This window comes from Dysidea avara, chromosome 5 (genome assembly GCF_963678975.1).
Source record: "Dysidea avara chromosome 5, odDysAvar1.4, whole genome shotgun sequence".
Classification (NCBI taxonomy): Eukaryota; Metazoa; Porifera; class Demospongiae; order Dictyoceratida; family Dysideidae; genus Dysidea; species Dysidea avara.
The window spans coordinates 6,392,811-6,415,504 of record NC_089276.1 but is presented as its reverse complement, the minus strand read 5'-3'; the positions used below and the strand labels follow the sequence as shown (position 1 = coordinate 6,415,504).

The window sequence follows — 22,694 nt, the reverse complement described above, 5'->3', positions numbered from 1 at the left end:
GTTGAAGTGATATACCTGTGTCTGGATATTTACACATCCTGAACTACATGTTTTGCATGCATGCTGTTTTCATCTGGCCAAACTTGCCAGAGTTGCACTGAATTGGTTGCATAATTTTCTATAACTACATGCAGTGCTGGCACCTTGAGTACCAATTCTTTTGTCTGAGCTGAAGGTGGCTTTTTAAATAGGGCAGACAGCCGAGGCTGATTAGGCCCTACAAAATACATTACAGACATTCAATTATGGCCTCTGAAAATTTAGCTATTCTGATGTGACGTGCCACACAAACTTACTATTACTTTCAGTTAGTTAGGAGTATAGTTGAGGCTGAATGGTTTTGGCTGCTTTAGCTACCCGCCTTTAAATGTTTAGGTACTCCATGATTTAATTGCTGTCGTCATCCTGATTAGCAGTTTTGTTAGCACAGCTGTATTACAGAGGATAGCATGAACAGATATCAAAGGACTAAACTACACTGAAGGCTGCTGCATGGAGAGCAGAAGTGCACTCAGTGTCGGGTGGCTTCTTCCTTTTAAAAAGTGGTCTAGACAAGCAAATCACTTAAGATATCACAATAAAATAAACGGACGTATACTAACGTCGTAATTACATTCCTTACGTTGCGGTTTACCCAATAACGCAACTTGCATAAATTCTTTCGACTATTGGTCTCCGCTAATATACTCAATACAAGCAAGCCGGTAGAGTTGCTGCTCTGAACGGTAAACATTGGGTCTTTGCAAACAGTGTCCAACATGTTTAAATTGTGTAGGTCATGGCATCTGAGTCGCATCTAGACGCGGAGTGGAAGCGAATTCAGAAGAAGACGTTCACCAGATGGTGCAATGAACATCTTCGCGTGCAGGGAATTCAGATCAAAGATATTTCCACTGACTTCAGTGATGGAGTTGGTCTCATCACCTTGTTGCAAGTATTGTCACAAAAAAAGGTCGGCAAGTACAACAAGAAGCCAAGAGTGCGCGCACAGAAACTAGAAAATGTCGAAATTTCACTAAAGTTCATCGATTCAGAGAAGATAAGACTTGTCAATATTGGTAAGATGTGTGTAGTGTTGTAAAACGTGTTCGATTCTCGCGCTACAGGCACTGCTGATATTGTTGATGGTAACCTTAAGCTCATTCTTGGCTTAGTATGGACACTTATCCTTCACTATCAGATCAGCGCCAGATTTAGTGATGAGGATTTCACCGGAGGAAAGCCGGGTACAGCCCGCCAGTCAATGTTGAACTACGTTCGGGTTAGTGTCAGGCATTATTTTCCTGTAACATAACGGAGAGCTAAATTATAGTGGCTTCCAACACTGTTTATCATATTTTTTCAGGAGGGGAGACGGTGTCAAACTACCACTAGTGTAAACTCCTACATCTTATGAAAATAGTTTGTATTGTGCACAGGAACATGATATGTTTGATGTCCTGAGCCTTCCTTGTCACTAGCTCAAAAATTTCTGCAAACTTTGCACCTTTCTGTACTAACCCTAGATGTGGGGGTGTGCTTCCTTGAGACTTTGTGGCTTAAACTGGCCATCCTGTTTATCATCTTTTTACTAAGCAAAATTTTGAGAAAATCACATTATATAATTGTGCCATTATATGAATTACATGTTGTTGTCCATTTCAGAACAAGATGCCAGAGATTGATGTGAAGAATTTCACAACAGATTGGAATGATGGTGTTATGATTGCTCAGTTGGTTGATGCTCACGCACCAGGACTGTGTCCGGAGTATGTTACTATGGACCCCAGTCAACCATTGGAGAATGCTGCATATGCTATGGGATTAGCCGAGGAATGGCTAGGAGTACCACAGGTGTGTGTTTGTTTTGTGTTTCAATTTGTTTAATGTGTGTGTGTGTGTGTGTATGTTGTTTTGTTTAACACTAAACATTGGTGTTCAAAATGCATGTAAAGGTCGGTCACTTCTAAAGGTAAAAAACAAATAGTTAAAGGGATGTGCGAAGAGGGCATTTGTTTTATTTACTTCTCAAGTTCCCAAACAGAATGCATATTGCACAGTATTGCAGGTAGATAAATATATCATGGAGGGAGCTGAGTTCTATATTATTTCGCTACAGCGGGTTTTTTTTGTACATTGAAACTTTCTCTGTTCAAATCAGTTATATCTTAGCTTGTGAGGTTGAACTGCTACAAGTTAGGAATTTAATTAAAATGTTAATGCTTTCAATTATTAACTGCAAAACATTTCTGTGTTCTTTAGTTCTCCTGCACAAACGCTATAAGATCAAAGCCATGTGCAACAACATTCGGTTAGACTTTTATTTAGCTGCCCTTGTTATCGTGGGTGACTAATTGTAATCCCATTAAATTAAAGCCATGCTCACTATTCATTGTAACAACTGTTCTGTTTGACTTCAAATTATATAGCTCATTAACGAGCAACAATGATCTTACCAGTCTAATTAATAGTGTCTAGTATTATGTACCTTACATCATCAATGTTCTTGCCTTCCTACAAAAAGTGGTAGACTGTGATTATACAGTTAAACATGGTAACTTGTCAGATTGTGCTAATATACATCTAGATCCTTGTTATACAACTCACTTGCTAAGAAGCTAGGAAAATTCATTGTGATGTTTTGGATATTTCTGACATGAACAAGGAAGTTTGATGTTGTGGTATTGACTAGATAGCTGATTGTAAGATGTTTGATGATGTGTAGAACATTTCTAATGCCTTCCAATGGGCCATTATATATTTTATACCATGTTTATCCATAGGTTGAAACTTCAATGGCTTTTACATTAGTACAGTGATATTTAGTAGTACCATGATGTGTTTTTTTTACAGAAAGTATACCGTTTGCTATTTTTCAATACCGCCGGGCTCTAGTTGAAATTAATGATGGATCTTAAAATGATGCCAGCAACATGCAAAGTCTTACACCTGTTCACACTACTCATTTATTTTTAATCTTGAGTTTTAAAACCAGGTCAGCTCTTGTTCACACTGCTACTTCTGATGCTACCTTGGGAGCTTACATATATGCTGGATATTAATGAGCTAAAACAATCTGCACAATAAATTTTGATTAGGCACCTAACAACAATGAAGTGTAGTACCAGCTGTGCATCATGTTTAAGCTAGTGGTATACATTCTTTTTACCACATCAAAAGATTTTGGGTAAAGTAGAGCAGTGCTGCTGCTCTCTATCACTCTGTAGGAGCCCCTGTGGTACCATGCTTTGCTTGGGTTGGTAGTGTGAACGGGGTGTTAAAATGTACTGCAAGATCCATTACAACTCGTGAGTTGTAATGTACAAGACAAGTGTGATTTTTTACTGCCGGCATCTTTGTTTTGCTACTTCACTGCTTTTCTTTACTGTTATAGTTCGATTTTATGCAGTTTGTGTGCATGTCAAGTGTATTTAGAAACTTGTAAAAAAAATTGGTGTCTTTAAAAGCTCTTGCATACCTTTTTTGCTGAAAAAATTGTTTTGAAATGACTAACAATTTGCTGTGTGCTACTGCTACAAGGCTGACTTCACAATGTTGTTGGTGATTGCTAATATAGAAAGCAGCTTCGTAAATCGTAAATGCGACGGCTTAAGTGTTTTATGTTTTATAGCTAAAAACAATTTGAGAACAAGTTGATGTTGTGCTACTTCTAAAAACCAGGCGCTAGTTATATAGTTGGAAATATATTGTAATCGTAATCGGTGATTATTTTGTAATTATCTAATTACATTGCTATGCATTACTAAGGAAGCGTTCGACCAACCGCTTTCAACAACTTAATATTAGCACAGAAGTATCTTCTCAACTGTTTTATAGTTTGTCTATAGTGTTTTTTCCTACAAATTCTCTCTACAAAACCTCAAGGCTACCCTTCATTTTCGTTCACATATGTAGGGACATGCCTCTTTTCGATCGAAGAGATACAGTATCCAAAGAGGCCTGCTACGGTGTTTTTCGGTATTCAACTACATGAAGAACCCAATGGGAAGGTAGGTCATGAAGCTACACCCTTCTTTCAAACTGGCATAAAGAAACTGCCTCAGTGCAAACCTTGCCTATGCTCAAGTTTGTTTAGTGTTTAATTTTCATAGGCTGACTGCTTATACCCACTAAAAGGATTTGCTCATGTGGGTACGTACGGACAAACATAGATAGGTACACACGCACGCACACACACACACACGTTTTTATGAAAGCAAGTTCAGTAAACCAGGCACATGCCTGGCTTAAGTGTGTTGTCAGGTTCAAAGCTATGACTTACTGGACACCTACAGGACACATCCTTGGCAGACGTATGAACTCTAGTGTGAGCAATGAGTAGGACACGTGTTAAGCATCCACTTATAATAATTGTCATTTCAGCAGCATATTAGTTACATGCGTAATTGTCACTAAAACCGGAGTGACTTGTTTCAACTTCCCATCCTGTGGAATACGAAGTAAATGTCTGGGCCTAAACCAACCAAAGGGAACAATGCCAGGGCTTCTTTGCAGGCTTCTCTTCTTTTTTTTTCTCTAATTCTTGTATAATTGATTTAGTAACACTTAAGTCATATCCTACCCCCTTTAGAGTGAGAGTATTGTGGTCATGTCACCATGGCAAATGTAATGTCAGCATAGATAATTTTCTCTGTGTGTAGTCAAGTGGCGTGTATGTGGTTTAAACCAAGTGGTGTGGTTAAACGTGTTGTCATGGAGATGTTTACATAGTGGTTGCAAGCCACACATTGATGTTGTTTAGTTAGTGGTCAAGTAGTTAACCATCAGATGTTGTCCTTTTGAGTTATGATAATAATGAATGATGAGGTCAATACAATAGCCACATCTGCTTCTTTGTCTCTATACACTTTTTGTTTGTTTGTTTGTTTGAATTTAAAAGTGCTCTATTTAGTGTAAGATTTCAAAATAAAACATAATTATTCCAAATATTAGTAAAACAGTGAGATAATTTGTCTATGTTGAAAAGGAGACAAAGTCTGTAGTGATACATGTCCTCATTGGAGAGGTGTCCTGATAATTTAGTGTGTAAGTAGTTTAGATAACATTATCCACTTGTTTTAGAGTAAGTTTTCTTCAGTATTACAATTTTTTTTACATTTTTCAAGTCATTAGTATTGTAGTGAAGTAGTCAATTGTGATTGGTTTAAAGTGTTGTTTACACAACTGTGACATACCACACCATACATGTGTTTTCTCACCACGTTGACAAATTACCTGTTTGTGTATAGTTTGGTGGGTTTCTTGTAGCTATAGGCTGTCCAGAAGCCATCATACACCAGAAAAGATGTGCGCGTGACAATAGAATTACGTTATCAACAGTGCTAGTAAAATCATTTTGAAGAATGCATGCTCATAGCAATATATCAGGCATGGAAGATCATTCTTACAGAATCTATAACCATTGTGTCATCGCTGTGAGTCTTTTTTTTTCTCCCTAACTTCTCCATATCATTGTAGAGCACGAGTTGGAACACAAAGTTTGTCTAATCCCTGATAACTCTCCCTCTATTTTCTATAGCACCCATTGGGCTTGCATGAAATATTTTGTAATCCTTTTGTTGATACGTAAACACATGTCCTACCGTAGTCCACCCTCTGGTAGCAAAGCAGCTTCATTGTGATCGGAAGTTCATTGTCCTGTCGTGTTTCCACATGGATTTTGTTTCAAATTGTTTTAAAAGTCGGTCATTACGCTACTGCATACTTCACTAAACCTCACGATGACTGATGTAAAGAATACCACCGTAGTAACCATTTTGACAAATTGTACTTGTGCACTTTACATTTAGTATTACAATAGCTTCGCAAAAATTCTGTTATTGTTCTTTTGTAGCTACATTGCATAACCTTAAGCCTTTTGCTATCATTTCTAAGTGCTTTAATAGTTTCAGAAAAATTTTGAGGTTTCAGTGAAATTCTTTTGTTTCAGCGACAACTCCACATGTCAACAGAAAACTGTAAATGTGGTCTGCTTTGTGAATTTGTGGAGACAACTCACCCTTCATTCACATAATTTTATTTTTCTATAAGCCCTGTAAAAATGGTATTAAAACAACTGGACTTTCTGATGATGTTTCTATATATCACACGACCAGGTCAAGCTCATAGCAGTAATTCCCCATGTGGTTTAAATATCTGTGTATACTAACACGATTCATCATTTGTTTTCTAATATTCAAAACTCCTTCAAGTGTCATTCAAAGTTGTACAGGGTATTTATTACTTGCAACACAGAAGGCAAAATTCAAAAAGCGTAAAGCGTCATATAGCTTCTTTAATTGACCAAATAATGTTGTTCTATAGTTCATATTAGGAAATGATAACAGTAAACAACCACAGAGTGAACTATACATGTTTGTGGCTAGTTAACATGTAAGAAGCCATACCACGCTCTACGCTTTTCACTCTCCAATGTTGCAAAAAGTAATAAATCCCCGTATTTGTTGGTTTCATGCACATGTTACACAATTTAATAATCCTCTATGAAATATATAAATTGTTATAATAAAGCTTCATGTTTAGCATATATGATATCTGGTGTGTGCTGTATATATATCTGTATATAATATCTTGGGCTATACTTATCATCATCTCTCCTCTCCATTAGGTGTTGCTACCTGAAGAGATCACTAATCCCAATGTTGATGAACTAAGTGTTATGACTTACTTGTCTGGATTCACTGATGCCCAGCTCAAGCCTGGTGCCCCCATCAAGTCATCCCTAGCTAAAGCTGATAAGGTGAAGGTTTATGGACCAGGGATTGAGAGAGATGGCCTCACCACTGATGTGAATATTGCTCGATTTGTCGTTGATGCCTCTGAAGCAGGACCTGGTGCTCTTGTTGTAAATGCTACTGGACCAAATGGAAAAGTAGACGTTATTGTGGAAGAGAAATCCAAGGGGATATTCGACTGTTCCTATGTACCTGAAGAAGCTGGTGAGTACACCATTACAATCAACTATGGAGGGAAGGCTGTACCACAGAGCCCATACACAGTGATAGTTGAAGGAGGGTCAGATGTTGATGCTGTCAGAGCATATGGTCCTGGAGTGGAGAGCAATAGTTTAAAGGAGGGAAACCAAACAGAGTTTTGGGTTGAGACAGCTGGAGCTGGTGAAGGTGCTCTCAGTATTTCAATACGAGGTCCACGTGGTCCCATCACTGCTGACAATATGACAGTTGAGGAGATTGATGATGGACGATACCATGTCATGTACACCCCTGGGGCACCTGGCCAGTATATTGTGGAAGTGACATTCAGTGGTCTCCACATTGTAGACAGTCCTTTCAGGGTAAAGGTCACAGCAGACAGAGCGGATGCTAGCAAGTGTTATGCTGAAGGCCCAGGCATTGATGGGTCGGAGCTATCAGTTGACAAACCTGCTTGGTTCAGAGTTTACACAAAAGGAGCTGGCAAGGGTGAGATTAATGTTCACGTACGAGGCAAGTCAGGCTCTGTACCAGTTGAAAGCAAGCAGGTTGAAGATGGAGTTACCGAATACACTTACTTACCCAAGGAGAATGGAGAGTATGTTATTACAGTGAAATTTGGTGGTGACCAGATTCCCGGTAGTCGGTTTCATGTCAACGTTGAACCACCTACGGATGCAAGCAAGTGTGTTGCAAGTGGACCTGGCCTTGAGCCAACTGGAGTACGTGTCAACATACCTGGCATGTTTCAGGTACGAACCAAGGATGCAGGCCATGGCGAGCTAACTGTGGAAGTCCAGGACCCCGATGGGCAGGTTCTCCCCTTAGACAAGACGACTGCACCTTACACACATGACTTCAGCTACGTTGCTTCCAAGCCAGGAAACTACACGGTTGATGTTAAGTTTGGAGGTAATGACATTCCAGGTTCTCCATTCCCAGTCTCCGTAACTGATACCAGCAAAGTGACTATCACTGGACCAGGAATGAAAGGAGAATTTCTTCCCATCAATGAACCCCTTGAGTACTTTGTTGATGCAAGGGGGGCTGGCCCTGGCAATGTCAAGTGTTCCGTCCATGTTCCCATCAAGCCAGAGGACTATGACCTTTCAGCTCCCAAAGTCACTGACAATGGAGATGGCACATTTCATGTCCTGTACACACCGAAAGATGCTGGTAGATTGAAGATGAATGTTACGTTTGCCGAAGCTCCCATCAAGGACACACCAATCAAGCTGCATGTCTTTGATGCCAGTAAGGTGCTTGCTTATGGTAAAGGCCTTGAAGATGGTAACAAATCTGGAGAGCTTACAATGTTTACGATTGACATGCGACAAGGTGGAGAGGGGGCACTCAGTGTTTCAATGAGGGGACCAGCAGAAGCTCCAATCACTCCAAAAGATCAAGCCAACAATGTAGTGAATTGCGAATACCTTCCACCGGTTGCAGGAGATTATGAAATATCAATTTTATGGGCAGACGTGCATATCCCTGGTAGTCCATTTAATGTCAAGATTCTTCCGGCTGTTGATCCCAACGCAGTCATAGCTTATGGTCCAGGCTTGGAGTCTGGCTTGACCACAGATATGTGGGCCGAGTTCTTTGTGGACTATCGCAAGGCAGGTAAAGGTGACCTTAATGTTGAAGTACATGGACCAGGTGGTGGTGAGAAACTTGACATTGATGAAGTAGAGCCAGGCCTCCTAAAATATCGTTACTTCATAGACCCAGATGAAGCTGGTGAATATGTAGTGAGTATAGATTTTGCCGACCAAGCTATTCCCGAGAGTCCTTACCATGTACACACAGCCTGGAAGACAGATGCTTCTAAGGTGCGTGCCTATGGCCAAGGTCTTGAAGGTGGAACCACCAAAGAATGGGCTGAATTCCAGTTAGACATGAAGAAAGCTGGTGAAGGTAGCTTAAGCCTTAACATAGCTGGACCATCTGAAGCAGAAGTACAAGTAGATGATCATCAAGATGGAACAGCAACTGTCAAATACCTTCCAATTGAACCAGGCGAATACACTGTTAATATTAACTTTGCTGATGAGGCTATTCCTGGCAGCCCATTCACTCCTGTATTTGAAGCTTGTACTGATGCCTCAAAAGTGAGAGCTTACGGTCCTGGCTTGGAGTTGTACGGCCCTAAAGTTGGTCATGACGCAGTATTCACCATTGACACACAGGGTGCTGGAGCTGGAGCTGTTGATGTGGCCATTGATGCACCAGGCTCACGTAGTGCCACCCCAACTATTGCCACACCAGAGAAGAAACGTGGTAGCATGCGTAGACAATCATTTAAGAGTGGTGCCACTCGTCCACACATTGTTAAGAAGGATGATGACACTTACAAAGTAGACTACAACCCACGCAAAGTTGGACAATACAAGGTGAACGTTTACTTTGCCGATGAGCAAATCCCAAATTCTCCTTTCACTGTCAATGTGGTTGATCCTAGCAAGGTAGAAGTGGTTGGTCCAGGTGTCAAAGAGGAGGTGTCATTGCAGACAGGAGAGCCACTGTGTTGGGCAGTGGACTGTTCCCAAGCTGGTCCTGCTGATTTAGAATGTGCTCTGGCCAGACCAACCGACAGTCAAGCTACTGCAGAGGTAGAGAAAACTACAGACACAAATTGGGTGATCAGACTAGATCCTGATGTCCCTGGTCCTTATGAAGTAACAGTCAACTATGCAGCCACTCCAGTATCACAAGAACCAATCCGTTTGAATATGTTTGATGTTTCAAAGGTGAAGGTGTACGGCCCTGGCTTGGAGAAGGGTCGTGCTGGAGTGCCACACACATTCTACATTGATCCCAGTGATGCTGGTAATGGCGAACTATCTCTGGCAGTAGAAGGACCATCAGAAGCAGCTGTTAATTGTCAGCCAAATGATGAAGGAGTATACGAAGTCGAGTATGTTGCTGATGCAGCTGGTGACTACAAGGTCAATGTGAAATTTAGTAATTCTCCTGTGGAGGGATCACCGTTCACTGTATCACTAGTTGACCCAGAGAAGGTTGTATGCAGTGGACCAGGTATCACTGGAAAAGGTGCACGAGTTGGTGAACCAGCTATGGTGGTTGTGGACACTTCTGCTGCTGGCAATGCTCCAGTATCTGCCAGTGTTACTACACCTGATGGAGAAACAAATGAATTACCTTTATGTGCTGCAGAGGAGCCTGGAGTTTACCATGCAACGTACACACCAACTCAAGTTGGTGAACATGCTGTAGCAGTCAACTTTGATGATGAAGCTGTAATGGCATCACCATTTGCTGCCCCAATAGCTGACCCAGCTGCTGTAGAGCTAACTGGAGATGGACTACAATGTGCTGTCCTTGATGATTGTAATTATGTTGATTGCTGGACAGAGGCTGCTGGTCCTGGTGTGTTAAGTGTAGAGTTTGAGGGTGAACGTGGCGCTCCTCCTGTAGAGAGCAGTATAGAAAAGGTGGATGATAATCACTTTCAAGTCAAGTACATCCCACATGCTTCAGTTCCATACAGGATGACTGTCAAATACAATGACTTCCCTGTTAATGATGGTAATGACATCATTGTATCTAACCCTACTGCCTGTAAAGTGTATGGTCCTGGAGTTGAACCACAAGGAGTACTGGCTCATGAAGAAACACACTTCATCGTAGAAACTGACAAAGCTGGGCCAGGTGAAGCTACAGTGGAGATAATCACACCTGATGAAGCAGCTCTACCAATTGACATAGACAATCTCGGTGATGGCAAGTTGGAAGTGAAATATACCGCACCAAATGCTGGCATGTACACTGTCAATATAAGATTTGCTGGACACCATGTGCAATCTAGTCCATTCAATGTTTCTATTGCGGATCCTACAGCAGTTAAGGCAGATGGAGAAGGCCTCATAAGAGCACTTGTAGATGAGAACGCTTACTTTACTTTGGATACAGCTGATGCTGGAGAGGCATCCCTTAATCTTTCTATCCAGGGACCCAAGGAAGCCGAGATGCAATGCAGTGAATCAGGCGATAGTGTGTTTACTGTAAACTACCTACCAGTCAAGGCTGGTGTCTACAATATCCACATCATGTTTGCAGAACGTGATATTCCAGGAAGTCCATTCTCCGTTCCAGTCACCCGACCTCCTCCAGATGCTGAGAAGTGTATCATCACAGGACTGGAAACTCCCGGAAGTTTTATGATCGATGCTCGAGAGGCTGGAGGCAACGGATTCCTAGAAGTTGGCGTCTGTGGTGCATATGTCCCAGCAGAATTTGTCTCAATCAAACACAACGGTGACTACACATTCAGTGTTACCTATGACATACCAGAACCTGGTGAAACTACAATTAGTGTGAAATGGCATGGCCAACATCTCAAAGGAAGTCCTTTCACTGTTGTCACAAAATAGACAATTCTTATTTTAGCTTTACCGACCTTGAACTGTTTGTTCTGAACTGAATATTATTATAAAAAGACTTTTAGTTTGTTTTTTTCATTGCTATAATAGTGTACTGTATACAATTCTGTCTCCTTAGCCAATATGACATAAGCACACTTTACTGTGTAACAATACTAATGCTGTAATGTAGTAGTTTTATTATTTCAAAGAAACATGAATGTTGTACATGTAACACAACATAACCAGCTAGCCTAGCTAGGAAGAGGTTACAGCAGGAATGGCACAATGGCTTTTCTTCCTTTTGGATAGTCAGAAAATTCCTTCTTGTAGTTGCGGTGTTTACCCTTTGCCCACACTGCCATCTGGTAGAAACCAGCCAGCATGAAGAACACAACTGGATGGTTACAAAATAAGGTGATGGTGAGCATTAAATGAAGCATATTCTTACCTGGTAGACACTGTGTCATGATGGCAAATGCCAGCCATGCACCAGTCTCATAGGTGTAGTTTGGACAGCTGACAAAGTTATACAGTATCGTCATCGGGTTACCAGTAGCATATGGTATCTTCTTTCCTTTGGAGCCTGTGATGGTAACAAAAATTTGATGAAAATTTCTTAGACACCATTATTAATTAAATTCTAGAGTTTGACACTGTTGTGCTGTTAGAACAATTTGATCGGTGCAGCAGCTTCACAAAACTACACAAACTTTCAATGTACAACTGTGTAGTTAGGGCATTAAAATAAATAATCAAAGAGCTAGTCGATCCAATGGTCAAATGTTGAGTCCAGATTCTGGTTGTAACTACCACAGGCCTAATCACTACCCTTGATATAATTATACCAACAGTCGCACATCACTCACCTGGAGGTCGCAAGTCCCTGAGAGCAGTATGGATGGAGTAGTTACCATATTCACATATCAGGAACAACACTAGTGCACCATAGATCTGTGGTGTTCCATAACCTGCAGTACAATGAAGTAGCTGTATTATATACTGACAAGTGGACCACACTCAAAGAGGACACCTCTGAAATGTGGACACTCTAATAATCAGGACATCTGCTACTTCATAACATATACACTTAGTAATACAACTCTACCAGGACACCATTCTAAAAGGACAGTTCTTGAGGTCCCAAAGATAGTTCACTCACATGGTGGGGTATACAGTGGATGATTGATGAAGTATGAAATAAATGCTCCAAAACTCCTATAACCACATCTTATTACACAATACACACACTAACAGATATAGCCCTCACCAGTAGTAACCACAGTTCTGTAATACATATCATGTAAAATGGTGAATACAGTAAAGAGATGAGACACTTACCCGGAAGAGGTTAGCTATAGGCATGGTGGCATGAGAGAATCGGTGAACAAACACCGTCTCTAGTAACCTCTTGATGTAGTGGAAGGACCAGCAAATTGCAGCAAGACTACATGTAAAACAACACAATGGATATAAACAAAGCAATGCATTTTACATATCGTTTTACATATTTTATGTGTGGTAAAAAAACACATGTGTCTATTTACACTTTCCCTCCTTTAGGACTAGCCAATACATTAAAAAACTACTGAGTTCATCATTTCCACTGGCCCATTGCTCTGTTGCTGAGTATTGGAGACTTAGCACTGTATGTGTACACCTCACTGCATGCGCAATTGCACACATCAAAATTGATTGTCAAACACTCTAATAGAACACACGCTTGTCAGGTACAACAACAGGTTTTTCCATTTACTTTAGCAATTAAATGACAAAACTTCTGTGCATGACTTTGCAATGCTCACGTTACGTTAAAGAGTAGTACATCACTAAGCATTATGAAAGAAACGTCAAGCTAAGTAAAGTAAAAGATGGCACACACATGTGCCAAGCGTAATAGGGCTGTGCGATTGCATACAATTGTAGGTGATTACAGTTAATCACAATTGTGTGATTAATTGTATTCTGTGTATTAGTTGAATGCCTTTAGGTTTAACACAATGGAGGATCCAGGATGGGGCATTTGGGTCAAACCCCCCCCTCGCTAAGCCATACCATACTTCTTTTAATTAAAATACTAAAGACCAAAGTCAAAGTATATGCACATTTTACTAGCATTTATTACTAATTCACCTGAAACCAAAGTGAACCAAAGTCAAACTAACTGTAAAATTATCACTCAGCACCTTTGTGCGCACCAAGTGCCTCTAAAAATAATTATCGTGTTGCTGTTTTTCAAGACATTCATAGCCTTTTAAACAGCTTTTAAGACTTTACAACCATTTGCAAAGGCCAAATCACTATTAAGAGGTGATTATTTGCTGCTTCAAAAAATGCAGCAACTAACAAGAGAATCTGCTCTCCCCAACCACTTACAACGTAGCCTGTTTGTGCCCCTCCCCTCAGCTCCTGGATCCACCCCTGTAACAGTCACTCATCTCTATTTTGTGACATGAGGCTTCCTTTACTAGCATTGTTTATGATACAGGTTGGCTCTATGGTGATAAAAGTTGATCATTCTTCTTGACAGTAGGTTATAAGGAGAATGTACAGTTTTGATTAAATGTAAATATTGCATATCATCAAAAGTTAATTGCAGACTTATGTTACTGCTGGTTCATACATACTTGTAGCGCAAAAGTTCAAAGTTTATTTCCCTTTGACTGCTAAAAATAGCATCTATCGCTATATTTTATACCCCCAATAGACAGTATCCAACAGCATTGTTACATGACCCATAATCAGCACACACTTACTGCACAACTGATGCTATTGGCTTCTCACTACCAGCTGCACCGTACACCAGTGGGGGTCTTAGGTAGAAGAGCAGATAGGCAATCAGTGGACCAGCATATTCAGCCAGAAACACCTGCAGAAAATGAATGTAACAGTACAGCTGTTGACATTAACACCAATAAACTGAACACACTATACACACTATGTATAACAATAATCTAAAGCAGGGTTATAGCTAACAAGTGCACCACCATTTGCAGTAATACTAGTACAACTAAATATTGCCACACTACACAGCCATTTAAACCACAGTCTGCTTCACCTCACCCATGTCATACATGGATAAGGAAATGGACACATGCTTACTGTTCTGTAGCCAACTTGATGTCCCAAGTCCTTGAAATAAAGTTTGTCACCATCTTTGATACCGTGTTTCTCTAACGTGTCTTTGTCATCAAGTAATTTATCCTCTGAAAAATAGGTTTAATAAATATCAATCATAATGTTAAGGAGACAAGCACACGCACACTACACTACACACACAGACACACACAGAGACACAGACACACAGAGACACACAGAGACACACACACACACACACACACACACACACACACACAAATACCATACAAACACGTAAAAAGAGTTCCCTGACACAAAGGAACAAACCTCTTGTTGTCCCTTTCTTTAATGCCTGCCTTGATGGGTAAAGATGCTTCTCTATAAAGCACATAGAAATAAAACAATGAAACTTTGTTGAATGGAGAAACAAATGGTGGTGACTTAGTCTTGAGTGGCCAGACTGCTATTTCACCTCTTCATTTTCTTTTGGACATCATTGGTTGGTGAGATAGGGTCAGGTCTGGTGGACAAAGTTGTGTTTGCAGTTAAATAGTTACCATAGCTCCTTACTGTTCTTGCCAAGAAAATGCTATGTACATAGCAACAGTATCAGAAGTTATGCAGTAAAATTTATGTTCTACCATGCTAACAACACACAGCTAGCCAATGAACCAAATTTTGGCACGACTTTGTCAACGAAATTTCACCAGACCTTCTCTCACTGACCAATGACATTACAAATAAAATGAGGATATGAGATAGATGTCTGGCCATGCAAAACTACAGGTGGCTGATCCCCACATAACTTGCAAGTATCTAAGGAGCTGGTATCTCTCTACATCCAATCTCTACTAAAAAAACCATACCAGCTACCAGCACAACTATACAGGTTAGTTGGTCATGTACAAATAACACTCCTAGCAAATTCGTCCCTCATATATGTATTAGCTCCTTAACATTCAAAGCAGCACTCTCAAATAAATTCAAAATTCTTTCATAGAAATCAGACAGCCATACCAAATAAACAGTCAAGCAGTAAAATACTACACATTGTAACTCTGTTTTAGATTTTCCCCATCACAGTTTAAAGCAGTCACCACACACAGCACACAACTAGAAGACGCTACTGTTTATCATACTACTCTTACTGATTTTCTGGTATTTCTTCTTCACTTCAATGATGTATGATGAAGGATTCAACTACATGATACACATGTTAGCATTGTCACGTTCATTTGCATGAAAACAAAAACAGTTATTTTTTTCTTTATAATTAAATGTTAAGCCATGATGTTATTGTATGTATGTATACTGTTGATTTTTTCAAGCTAGCTCTAGCTATAAAAAAACAAGTCAGATCATAGCACCATACAATTTACAAACACACACACAATTGCTTACATCATCAATGGTGGCCAAGTCCTTGCCGCTCTTTGCATGTACCAAATGAACCTGTCAAGCAAAACTGACATTGTGACTTTTTGTGAACAGCACAAAGTGGGCAACACAAGGAGTCCATTACAGAGGTGACATAATTCTACAATGCATATACAAGGGAGGTGTCCTGAATATTGAATTGTCATTGGGTAGTTACACATTGTGCAAACAAAGTTTGAGCTAGTGTCACAAAGGGAAGAAAAACAAGAAACAACATTACCACATTAAAAGCAGTTACATTATTCTGCGGATAAACTATAATTTGTCTAGGATGGGCTGGGTGGTCATGTGACGTGTTTCCTAATTAGCCACAGGAAACAAATCTACTCATATCTATATTAGGACCGCTGTAAATTGTACCTGGTGGCCTAAGGTATTGCATGAGGTACAAAACACAGGCAATTGATGTGCTCTCTTGTAGGGATGCAGATCCACAGACACATGCAAAATTGTTCTTGCCTTTTAAGTATCACAAACTCACCTGCAAGAAACTATTGCACTGAAATACATTCTCCTTAATAAAAGTACTGAGAGCATTCATGCATTTCAGAATACCTACTTGCGCATGGCTGCTAGCTGTAGCTTACAGGCATAATTGATACCTATTAGTTCACCTGTATCTATAGACAGCTCCAATCCATCCCCTCCATTAGTATACTAAGCTAAAAGCCTCTGTGGGGAGACAGAGCAATGGGAACACAACCAAGTAACCAAATTCTTTAAAAGGGATAATTTAAAGGTCAGACATAGATTACAAGACTACTTCAACTAAATATTTTGTTTCTCAGGCCCGACCAACCCTTTATAAAATATTTGCTAATCAAGTGATCACCTTGAAGTTGTAAGAAGAGATAACACCATGAAAGGTTGTGAGTATTACCTTACAAAGAGGAACACCAAATATGGCTTGACTAGTGCCATAGCAATGATAATGTAGCTTAGCTACCATTGACATGCAGATTACTCTACTGGTCCTGTACTTAAGGCCAGGCAAATTAGTTCTCATCAGCCACTTCCTCAATTTGATGCAGGCAGGCGGTCATTTGTCATTAATTATTGAAGGAAGCACCCAAAATCATAGCAACAGCAGGCTATCTGTCACTACAAGGATTATCAAAAGCCTTCGTAAAGCTTATTCTTACACTTTCCTACCTGAAAAATGTTTTCCTTAGCTGAAAATGACGTCTAGTTGTGACTGGAAGGTGATGTGGATGAACTATTAATAAACCTAAGCAAAAAACATTAGATTTAGGTGAAGTGGATATAAATGCAGATTATAATAGGCCATGGCCAGGCCTCCATAGCACATTTTTGATAATAAAATTCAGGTGTAATGTGTTTGTAAAGGCGTGGCTTTATCACGTGATGCAAAAGGTCACGAAACTCAAGACAGACATGCAAGATGCCTATTAAACCATACACCATACACATACATACAGATATTAGACACTACACACCTTCATCTTTAACAAGCAGTGATAAAGTCAACCCCCTTCAGCCAACAGTACACGCAAGTGAGCAAATTGGAGCGTCCGTAAAACTACGTGTTTGATAAGTACTGATCACGTGATTCAAGCAAATAGACATTTCCCCAAAGAAAACAGACAAGGGAGGGCCTCGACTGAAACTATAAAACAGGCAAGCAGAAAGACTTTTATAAAATGCTTGTAATTCTCGCACGAGTTACACAATGTCTGAACGAATTCACTTTTCCTCGTTTTCACCTCCTAGGGTTACCACTTGGAACAGAAACACTGGCGAACAGGACGGCATGGCGAGTACAGGATGGCTAGATCCAGCAGAAGAGCCTTGGTACCACGGTAGAATATCGCGCGTTGAAGCGGAAGAATTGTTACACAATGGAGGACTAGCAGAAGGATTATTCTTGGTACGCGACAGTTTGGCGACTACTGGAGAGTACGCACTAACACTATCACACCAGGGAAGATGTTACCATTATAGAATAGCCCGCCAAGGTGATGGGTCATTGGCCATTGAGGATGGTAAGAAGTTCCATGGACCAGTAGAACTAGTGAGGTACCACAATACAAAACTGGATGGATTGTTAACAACTCTAAGAACACCTTGTAGTAGAGCACCTGGGGTGGAACCACGAGGGTTTAGGTTTGTGTCAGCGAGTGAAATGAAAGAGGCTACGAGACAAGCAGCAAGACTTCTAGGATATCAGGTAAGACTATACATCAGTCTGTTGTGTTGTATGAGTAGAATTCTATGTCCCATAGTAGTGACTATACTATGCGGGGCTGCATCATGTGTAGTTGAGCTACAAAAATTCAGTTAAATATTGGAATTTGGGGTCGCTCTATAAGCATGTTTGATAATGCCACTACCACTTATAATAAGCATTTGGCTCAATTACTTAGTGAGAAGCGGAGTTCCCCATATTCAGTGGTGATGGGCTGGCTCCGTTGCAGTTTGGGGTTCTCCCTTCTGCGTTCCTCCATTATGTGCATCCGTGTTTCTCGATCACGCTCTAAGCACGTTGATGTGCCCCCGGCAATAGATCTCACCATTGCAGAGGGGCATCTACCAGTTCGCTAACATTTCCTGGGCTTCTGTAGGTTCTTTTAGGTGTGTTTTCTGTAGGTAAATTCTTTTTCCCTTTTTATGTTGTTCTTCTAGCTTGTTTTCCATAAAGACATGTGGGTGGAAGGGAGTGCCATTAGGGCAAAAAAAAAGAAATTATGCTTTACCAATACTTACTGTATACGTGTATTTTACTATCTCATATAGAAATACATACATTCAGTACTGTGTGTTGTTGCATGTGACCTGGGGAATTCCCTACTTCCCAAGCAGCTGGTGGGCAGCAAATGTAACATTACACCTAGAAGCCATATAATGTAGAGGCCACACAATGTGTGTCCCTTCTGTGTTGCAGGAGCATCAAATCAACGATGCTTTGATTCATCGTCGCAGTGCCTTTGAACAGTTGATTGGTGGAATTCTTCATCAGAGACAAGAATGGTTTCATGGTGCACTGGAAAGAGATGAGAGCGAAGAGAGACTATTAACTTACAGCCGAGTTAGCTCTGGTGCTAATAATAATGGCTTGTTTCTTGTACGTGAGAGAGTACAAGTGAACAGTTTTGCCCTCTGTGTGTTATACCAGTTGACTGTGTATCATTACAAGTTGGATATGGACAATCTTGGAAGACTATCGATTGAAAATGGGCAAAAGTTTGAAAACCTTTTACAAGTTGTTGACCACTATTCTCGTACAGCTGATGGTTTGCTGTGCAAGCTGGCAGATTCTTGTCCTGTATCATATTTCCAACATGGCGGTACTAGACAAGGCAGTATGCAAGGACGAGTGCGACATGGACCTCAAAGAATTGATCCCACAGACATTACAGTTCTAGGCCAGCTAGGTAAGTCATCTGAGTGAGCAAGTGGCCTTCTGTTTGGACTCTGGAGTATTATAGAACCACCCATTGGTGGTCAAAATATATTCTAGTGACAATGTGATTGGTGTGATTCACCCTATTCAAGACATGTTGTTTGAGTGACCAAATGCATTAAGGTAAACATCTTTTAACCCATAGGCTTTGGTCAACACCTCACCACATGGTTTTCCCTCCACAGTTTCACATGCACCTTTGAACTGTTGATTCTTAATACAGTAGCTAGTTAGAGTCTATTGCTTGTGTTGGGTTTATTTCTTTTGTTTCCCATATTAAGGTGCTGGTGTGTTTGGTAAAGTTTTGGAGGGAAATTATCACCCACAAAACGGCAGTCCAGAGGTGAAGTGTGCCCTGAAGAAATTGAAGACTACTGAAGCGTCAACACAGAAATCAGAGATTCTTCAAGAGGCGGATGCAATGGCAGCATTAGACCATCCCAATATCATAAAGCTAATAGGTATGCTGGGTGTGCATGTAATATTTGGAGTTATTTAGAGGTTGTCATAATTTCATGTGGCTATTCGTCTAATCTTTCATTATTCAGGAATATGTGTTGGTGAGCCAATTATGTTAGTGATGGAGTTAGCTAAACTGGGGCCACTGAACAAGTACTTGAGAGTGAATTGTGCCAATGTACCCACTACCACTGTAACATTTTTTATGTATCAAGTCTGTGAGGTGCGTGTATGTGCATGAATGCTTTTGTTCGTGTGTGTGTGTGTGCATACAGTAGGCTAGGTGGCCAGCTGTGTGGCCTTTCAATTAACAGGCACACTACAAACACACAACCCACACCGCACCCATCTGTAATATCAATGGGGTAGTTACTAGTCCTGTCCCAGGAGGATTTACTCACCTGAGTAGTGCACAGGTGTCCCAATGCTGGTTCACTGGGTAGGTACGACTGTGCTATCACAGTAGCCGAAGACTTTGCTTTTGTGCATTTGTGTGTGTATGAGCATGTGCGTGTGTGTGTGTGTGTTGTGCATATGGTCTTTTACATGCTGCAATTGTTATATTAGGGGATGGCATATCTGGAAAAGATGAAATTTGTTCACAGAGACTTAGCAGCAAGAAATGTATTAGTTGCCAATGAGTCGTCTGTCAAGATATCTGATTTTGGAATGTCTAGAGCACTCGGAGTAGGCTCGGATTATTATAAGGTGTGTAGTGTGTTACATTCACTGTCATTACTATCACAGCAACGCATGCAGTCTCTATGTACTGACTGTGTTACTGTATGTTGATGTTGTGGCAGTTGTGTATGTGTATTATGTTTGTACTATACCTTACTGGGATGTTGTGTCTCTTGTTGTAGTCTGCCAATACTGGGAGGTTACCGCTGAAGTGGTATGCTCCAGAGTGTATCTACTATTCTCGGTTTGATAGCAAATCAGATGTGTGGAGCTATGGGGTGACCTTGTGGGAGGCTTTTTCTTATGGAGCAAAGCCTTATCAGGTAATGTTTGTATGTACGGTAGGATGCACAAAAAAAACTTTGCAATTAAGAGATGAATTTTCATGAACACTGCTCCAAGCGTATGTCATGAACCATTCATGAAATATATTTCATGATCTTGTCATAAACATTCATGAACTGGCTAGTTGACTAAAGTTGCATCTGCACAGCTGTATAGAGTTCTGTTGCTTCTTTTCTAAAATTCATAGAGATAAGTTCATGGATCATCCTTAAATTTAACCAGTGCCAATTAATATTCGTGCCTGCCTACGTATCGTACTTTCATGAACTGGTGAACTTTCATAAATGATGTCAGGAACAACTGCTATTGTTGGCTGCTACTGACCTTTGCTGCTGCTTTGTTCTTGCTGCAGATGTAATGTTGTTATCACTGTTGTTCTTGCTACTACCTGGAGTTGCTCTTGCTAAACACTGACCACAGAAGACTGTTTACGTGTGACCAAGGAATGAAGGCAAGCTTACATATAATAAGATTGATTGTGGTAATGAAGAAAGGCTTGCCTTCCTGAAGAATGAAATTCATTGCTTCAAGTGAGGCATGTTTTCATGAAGCTTTTATTTCGTCTTCATGAAGTGAGGCACATGTTCATGAAAAAAGTTCACTAGCAATATAGACACACCCAGGCATGCAGTGGCTTCATTTTCACAACGGTCATTATAGTTCATGAACATAGAGTGGTGCGTGCTGCTTTACTTGATGAACAGTTCGTGAATTCACCAACTGTACATGGCAAGTAAGCCTTTATGAATGTTCGTGAAAAATTTCATGCTGCAAAGTTTTTGTGTACTCTACCCCATATTTACATGTGTGTACAAATGTGTACGCAGTGTAGTGTTTGCATGGCATGCAAGTGTATGGGTGCGTGCGTGCAGCACAGCCAGTACCATTAGGCTCGTGGTTTGACCAGTTGCTACCTTGAGCAAGGAATATTTAACTACCTTGCTCCAGTCTACCCGGCGATTCAAGAATCATTGATGTGCAATAAATACTGAAACTTTATCAATATCGCTGGTACAACATGTATTGTGCATTTGTGATGCTAGTTTAGTGCAATGTAGCTATAGTTAAAGCTTTTATACCCTATTCATAGTTTGCCAGTGTCTAAAGGTTTCTTTAGAAAATTTAACACAGCTAGAAACCTGCAGTTGGGTTACAAAATAGTAACCTGTGGTCTAGCTACGGTGGATGCTCTTTTTACTTTCTTTACATCATTAGCATTGGGTCTAGGTGTTGATGGTGTGGTGCTGACACAGTAAACTCAAAGGGTAATCTTGATGCTAGTACCCACAGTTTGCCACTTGTTAGCTAGTGTTATTGGCACTACAGCTTCCTGCAGGTACTACTCCTGCCTTTGGAGGATGATTAGTGATTGTGTACAAAGCAACCAAAAACTTTGCCGGTTGTATGTGTGTGTAGACTACACATGTACGAATGTACTGATGTACCAGACACACGTATAACATTTTCACAGAGTATGCAAGGCCAAGACATACTGAAGATGTTGGAATCTGGCAGACGTATGAGTGCCCCCAGGGACTGTTCCTCAGACCTATATGACATCATGTTGTCATGTTGGAACTACAGGTAAGTAGCCATACAACCTTGTCTTATTTTATTATTGATATTTTGCTGTTTTGATTTCATGCACACACAGGTCGGAAGATAGGCCCTCCTTTAATCAACTAAGTGAAGTGATGAAAAGAATCTCCGGTGTTTCATCTTTCCCACAAAGAGCAAATCAACCAGGTCCAGTTAGACCAGAAGTTCCATCTCGACGGCATTTACCCAAGATGCAGACCTAACATTAGATCACTTCTTTCTCATGAACATTTTTAACTTTTCTTCAATTTTTAATGGATGGTTTTGTAATGATGATTTGTATTTATGTCATGCCATTGTTTACAATTGATTCATAATTGTTCACAACACATTTGTTACACCGTATATCTACGTGCACTA

The 22,694-nt window shown here is 40.4% G+C and overlaps 3 protein-coding genes across 3 annotated transcripts; 2 read left to right on the top strand and 1 right to left on the bottom strand.

Annotated features, from left to right (window-relative positions):
• The first annotated feature begins 628 nt into the window (after positions 1-628).
• Positions 629-11,535, top strand: LOC136255342 (filamin-C-like). Its single transcript, XM_066048080.1, has 5 exons — positions 629-725; positions 776-1,058; positions 1,107-1,261; positions 1,645-1,833; positions 6,608-11,535. Exons 2-5 carry the CDS (start codon positions 779-781, stop codon positions 11,324-11,326), a joined length of 5,343 nt encoding a protein of 1,780 aa, XP_065904152.1. The 5' UTR covers positions 629-725; positions 776-778; the 3' UTR covers positions 11,327-11,535.
• LOC136255376 (very-long-chain enoyl-CoA reductase-like) lies at positions 11,492-17,430 on the bottom strand. Its single transcript, XM_066048133.1, has 12 exons — positions 17,287-17,430; positions 15,794-15,844; positions 15,541-15,592; positions 14,720-14,770; positions 14,417-14,520; positions 14,071-14,183; positions 12,656-12,761; positions 12,585-12,601; positions 12,477-12,532; positions 12,184-12,285; positions 11,766-11,900; positions 11,492-11,711 (listed from the first exon to the last, which is right to left on the bottom strand). Exons 1-12 carry the CDS (start codon positions 17,290-17,292, stop codon positions 11,584-11,586), a joined length of 921 nt encoding a protein of 306 aa, XP_065904205.1. The 5' UTR covers positions 17,293-17,430; the 3' UTR covers positions 11,492-11,583.
• LOC136255358 (tyrosine-protein kinase SYK-like) lies at positions 17,363-22,663 on the top strand. The gene is made up of 9 exons (XM_066048102.1): positions 17,363-17,467; positions 17,561-18,017; positions 18,732-19,221; positions 19,532-19,711; positions 19,799-19,932; positions 20,277-20,417; positions 20,573-20,713; positions 22,207-22,319; positions 22,390-22,663. Exons 2-9 carry the CDS (start codon positions 17,601-17,603, stop codon positions 22,535-22,537), a joined length of 1,764 nt encoding a protein of 587 aa, XP_065904174.1. The 5' UTR covers positions 17,363-17,467; positions 17,561-17,600; the 3' UTR covers positions 22,538-22,663.
• Positions 22,664-22,694: the final 31 nt, after the last annotated feature.